Here is a 6,077-nt window from a genome sequence, read left to right as displayed (position 1 = left end):
GAGATATTAACAGGGCAACACGTCTTCTATCATAAACGAGCTCATCAACTTTTCAACAGTAACTCTCTTAAGAATTAAGATGTCGGGGCGCCTGGGTGGCTCAGAAGGTTAAGCCTCTGCCTTCGGCTCAGGTCATGGTCTCAGGGTCCTGGGATTGAGGCCCACATAGGGCTCTCTGCTCAGCAGGGAGCCTGCTTCCCCCTCTCTCTCTGCCTGCCTCTCTGCCTACTTGTGATCTCTCTGTGTCAAATAAATAAAATCTTAAAAAAAAAAAAATTAAGATGTCTGAAACTCTTAACAAATATATTTGTTGCTTTTATGGTCCCTCACATACAAACAAAAATTAATCCACCACAAGATTTAAAGTTCATTAAGAAAAAAAAATTACAGAAAAAAAACATTTGGGTTAATTCCAGGCCATTTATATTTGAGGCTCTACACTAATAAGTTTCTCCTCTTTAGAAGTGTAGAGAGACCTCTTTCTTGATTGTGTAAGAGCAATATTGTTCAAAATCAAGGATTATGGGTCATGAGTCTAGGAACTTAAAATGCAATGGCATCTTTGTATTTATATACCAAGATCTGGCATTTTTTTCATCATCAAAAGCCTCTTGTGTCTGCCCCCACCCCACCACTGCCACCACCAACACACATACTGGGGGAATAGTAAATGGTAAAAAGTTAGTTGACATATGCTTTAGAAAGTCATTTATCTAAATCATTATATTCACTCATCTTTTTTTGAAGTTGTGCAACCCTACAATGTATTAAGCAGTTAATTTCAAGTTTATATCATTAATTGCTCTCATTAACATAAACTATTACTAAAACATTTTAGGAAATTAATATATATTGTCAAAATCAAAAACAGAAGACAATGTGTTTTTAAAAAATCCTAAAGAACAAAAGTTTGCCTAAGGAAAAAACTAAGGAGGGAAACAGTTTTTTATCTTGCACATGTCTTCCCAATTTAAACATTACACAGGAGCAACAGGAACAATAAAAGTGGCTTTTAACAAAAACACAAATACAAACAAAAATGTAGGAAATTCATAAACATAGATTAAAAGTAATAATTCCAAGACAAGATACTTTAGAAAAATGCATTTAATTATAAAAAATTTTTAAATAAAAAAGCAATGGCACAAATCACCACAATGTTATTTAAGTGATCATATCCACAGGCTGCTCCTATAATTACAGGCTAAAAATTTACGACTGTTCTCATTAACAGCATTTTCCCTCCTAACTGGAATGACATCAAGAGCTTCCGAGAATGTGTAATTTTCCCTAAAATACTACTAAAAGTATCATAAACACAGTGTGTGCAACACTCATTTACATCACCTTTTATTTACTACACGCTAAACTCATAAAATATTCAACATTTCTCACTTCTTTTCTCTTATTTACGGTTCAGAGGCTCATCTCTTGTCACAATATGGTTTGTGCATTAAACTCCCTGGGAATAGTACTTTCCACAGCATTTTAATAAATTTACTCTGATTATCTAAAGTACACAAACAAAAACTTTGTTCATATGACTGTGTCATACCCAGAAAAAAATAATGCTTCCTGCAGCCTTCTTTAGGAATTAAAAAGAAAAAATAATCCCTCTTTCAGTAGAATGCATTCGTAATCATTACCGGATTATACTATCATGCATATTTATGCTAATATGACCATAGGTAAAGCCAGCTAAGACTTCATAAATTTCACTTAGGAGAAAACAGCAACATGAAGTGATTTGGCTTTCACTCTTTTGTTACCCATAATCCAGTTATTCCACATGGATATATTTTATTTATTCTTAATATAGAAGTATTTAAGAGTTCAGTAATAATGGGCGGTTTCTGACAGTTTTATTTGCTTGATCGCAGATACGGTTCTGCACACATATGTCAGATGAACTGAAAACAATGCAAATCACTTCTTGTGTTACAGCGGGAAGAAGTGGGATGTTATTGTTTGAACAAATGATTCAAAGGGAGGAATATTAATATTCGATGGTGACAGGAATACTGTTGAATTCAGTCTATTTTAAGATACATTGTCTTCAAGACTTGCCAAATACCTGGTATTTGTGATCTTTTCGGTTAAAAAGCAAACCTAGTTGGGGAAAGGCAGACATGAGGAGGAGAGGAGAGGAAGCACGTATTACCATGTATATGATTTTAGGAAAAAAAAAAAAAAAGTGAGAGGGAAGAGAGTATGTTTTCATATAAAACAAACTGTCACATCCGGGCACCTCTCACAGAGTCTAAGAGCCGCCAAGCTAATTAACCCCTTTTCCTCTGACTCTAGAGATCTTTTGTTTGCTCATCGTATTATTATTAATGAACATAATTCTGGCAGCAGCACAAATCTGTAACTTTTTAAGGCTTCAGAGTGTCACTATTCGTAAGTTGGGTACATGTGAACAATAGAAGAGTCCTGCCGTTTCTTTTATTTGCTCTCTTGCCCCCAGCAAGGAGCCTCGGGAGGTCCTCTTGGTTCTTGGCTGCTTCAGTCTCCTAGGACGGCTTAGACTTGATGACCCACTCGGCATTGGGGTTGAGCTGATACAAGTCCTTCATGTAAGTGTCGTCATCAAGGCAGCGTTCTCCTATCAAAGAGACACTGGATGAGGCAGAAACTGTGCAGAGGCTGGGATGCAATATTAAACTTACTCCTCATGGTTTAACTTTGAAATCCTAGACTTCAAAATATGTCTCATCCTTTCCCATCTCCCAGAACATGGTAAGACTTGGCCAAAATACTGAAAAAGTCAGTTCGTAGGCTTTCTCTAAAGAATGGGTTTTGAATTAATTTAGGAAGTTGAAAACACTTTGTGTGAAGGGCTCTGCAATGGCTCATTAAAAGCTTACGCACCTTTATTAAGAGCGGCAACAGTCTGGGGTCTATCTAAGTGAGAAACAGTACTTCATTCCCAATATCTAAGAGTAAAAATGCAAGATCAAATATATATATATATTTTATATATATAAATATATATATATTTATATATATATATAAAATATATATTTTTTAAAAAAAATTATTTTTAAATAAACTTTGCAAACAGAGTTGACATTTCCAGGCTTCTAACAGAGTTGAAGTTTATTTATTTATTTTTTTATTAACATATAATGTATTATTAGCCCCAGGGGTACAGGTCTGTGAATTGTCAGGTTTACACACTACACAGCACTCACCAGCAGTTTATTTTAAGAGTAAGCCTTCATATGCCCATGTTCAAGTTTCAGTATTTACTAACACTTTTGTGTCCCAGGAAACAACTCCACAAAACTTAAAAATCTTAAAATATTTTCAATTATTATTTTGAATTAAACACTATTTCATTTATTTAAGTTTCACCTGTACCATTTTCAAGGCCCAAAATAAAGAGAAGATATTACTTTAAATTTTAATAGAGGTGAGTACAACAGACTGGTAACTGGAAATGGGCATCTAAAATTCAAGGCATGGTCAGAATCAATCCATTCATTCAATTTCTATTCCCTAAGTTACCAACGTGCTTGTATTCGTATGTGTGTATATCTGTGTTGGTCTTTGTGAGTGCGAGCGTGCATTATTTAGAAGGCAATCAACAGTGGCAGAAATAACTTCTGCTTTCACTAAAAATATCTAGTACTGAGCCATAATAAAAATGTAATCCTAGCCTTAAATAAGCTCAGCTACTTCCTTTATTAAGATGTGATGTAAGCATATAAAAAAGAAAGAAGTTTTGAAAAAGTTCATTACCATTCTAGAAGCTGCTACTATTTTAAGGCCATTTGCCCTTGCTGAGGTTTAACACAGATGGGCATTTGTATGGAGGAGCTCAAATGGAGTCTGAAAAGTCAGACCACTGAACAAATCCACAAAATTCATCAACTTTCTAAAGCATGCTATATTTAACTTCTGATTTTTTTTTCTCCTCAAAGATATAAATAATAACCATTGGCAATGTCAAATCAGCATATGTAACACAGAGAGAAACAAAATGCGCTTACCAATATTTCCTCCAATTTCATACAAAAAAACTTCTCCTTTCTTAAGAGTCTGGGCAATCCCACTATTAGGGACAAAACAAACTGATTAGTTGTATCATCAAACAGCTTGCAAGTAAATCACTTTAATGTGCTTGGGGAATTCTGGCTTGTATGGGAAATTCATAACTTAGACACACTGTAATTATCTAACGTTTGTATTTTCCCATCTGTTAAGTGTGCCAAATAGGTAATAAAAATGTCACACCTGTAAATTAAAATAAACAAATGGACTCATACATCTGAGGGCAAAATAATACATCAGCATCTAAATTTTTAAAATCAAAAAGAAAAGTAACATAACATTATAGCTGCCAATAAAATTATCAATTTGATCAACTACTTTGCATAGGGGCCAGAAAGAGCCTCCTAAAACTACAAAAAGAAATATTTCCACCTTGGTTTTCACACTGCATTTATTCAATAAGTATTTATCACGTGTTTGCTGACAACTGCCCCAGTATGCAAGATGAATATAAAGAATGGGACATGGTTCCTAACCCTTCCTGTGTTGGCCATTCAAATACAGGGGTTACACACACTCAAAGTAGGAAGGAAATAGTCATTTTGAAGGTTTCACAAGGAAGAGATGCATTTACAGAGTTATGCTCTTCAAAGAAGAAACTCTTCTAAAACTTTGGGTTCAAATAATAAAAGTCAGTAAAATTCAGTGGTTTTCAAAACGCTGTATACAAATTACCTGAGAAACCTGCTAAAAATTCAGACCCAGGGCTCTAGAAACTGATTTTGTATGTCTAGATCAAGCCAATGAATCTGTTTTTCAAATGCTCCCTAGCAGACTGTGATGCACGGAAGGGTTTGTGAACCACTTCTGTAAGGCCCCGAAGACATGCTCCCTGGAACTGTGAAGGGAAAAGCAGATCTGACTTTGATTCAAACCATTACATATGGCATTGTAGAAGCTCTCCTAACCCATCGATCCCATGACTCATCTGGATTATCCAACTCAACTACTCTGCTGTCTGGAACACGATAGACACTTGGGGCTGCATACGCCCCCATACTTAAAAGCCACCTGCTGAGTTGTGTGCTAACCAAGAGACAGCTCACTTTATTTCAAACCGGTGTATGCTTATTTTAAAATTTAAATAATAATTATTTTTATTTGTAATATAGCACATAATGCAATAAACTTTGAGTATAAAAAGAATCATTATTTCTATGAAAAGTAAGCTGAATGTTTTGGGAGACTTGTTGGGGGGGGGGTGGGAATGAATTAGATATTGCTCTCAGATTGTTTCTCCAGTATCTGTGGTCTTGTTCTACTTTAAACACACACACACACACACACACACACACACACACACACACACACTACCTGGATTTCCTGGGAAATACAAGCTTTGCACAATGCTAATGAACAAATCCATAATTAAAGAAATGGCAATAGCCTTTATCAAAACTGGTGAGTAAATGTGAAATTTATTGTATATTCACTTTGTCATTCATGTGTTCTTGTCTTTGGTGAAGAAAGTAGGGGAGGGAAAGGATCGGGGAGGGTTGGTTTCCAAATGCCCCTAGGCTGATGGAATGCAAGTGGGGGGAAGAGGAGAACGTGGTGGAAGAGAATATATATATATAAACAATCATGGAAAATTTCACTTATAAGGCCCAAACAGATAGTGCTAATGTGCTTCATGGTCATTTTCCTGGTTCATTATCACAGGATTATAATGCAAGCCCTGTTATGATCCACTCTTACAAATAAAACACTTGAGACTTAAAGAGATTGTAAATCTAGCTTAAAAAAGAAACAGGAAAAGCTGGGGCACCTGAGTGGCTCAGTGGGTTAAAGCCTCTGCCTTCAGCTCAGGTCATGATCCCAGAGTCCTGGGATCGAGCCCCACATCGGGCTCTCTGCTCGGAAGCGAGCCTGCTTCCCTTCCTCTCTCTCTGCCTGCCTCTCTGCCTACTTGTGATCTCTATCTGTCAAATAAATAAAATCTTTAAAAAAAAAAAAAGAAGAAAGAAAGAAAGAAACAGGAAAAGCTGACATCCAGAAAAGCTGGATCCAGATCCTCTGCT

At 35.9% G+C, this 6,077-nt stretch overlaps 1 protein-coding gene across 2 annotated transcripts in view; it reads right to left on the bottom strand.

Moving 5' to 3' along the window:
- Positions 1–1,089: 1,089 nt before the first annotated feature.
- ARHGAP18 (Rho GTPase activating protein 18) overlaps positions 1,090–6,077 on the bottom strand; it is a 128,142-nt gene continuing 123,154 nt past the window's right edge. For both annotated transcript variants that reach the window (XM_046004597.1, XM_046004598.1), the window contains 2 exons: positions 3,996–4,057; positions 1,090–2,605 (listed from right to left, as the gene is read on the bottom strand). In XM_046004597.1, the coding sequence (XP_045860553.1) occupies positions 2,514–2,605; positions 3,996–4,057 (154 nt within the window). In that variant the 3' untranslated portion in view covers positions 1,090–2,513. The remainder of the gene's footprint in view (positions 2,606–3,995; positions 4,058–6,077) is intronic.

This window comes from Meles meles, chromosome 5, assembly GCF_922984935.1.
Source record: "Meles meles chromosome 5, mMelMel3.1 paternal haplotype, whole genome shotgun sequence".
Lineage (NCBI taxonomy): Eukaryota > Metazoa > Chordata > Mammalia > Carnivora > Mustelidae > Meles > Meles meles.
The sequence above is the reverse complement of the archived record's forward strand: the minus strand, read 5'-3'. Positions and strand labels throughout refer to the sequence as shown.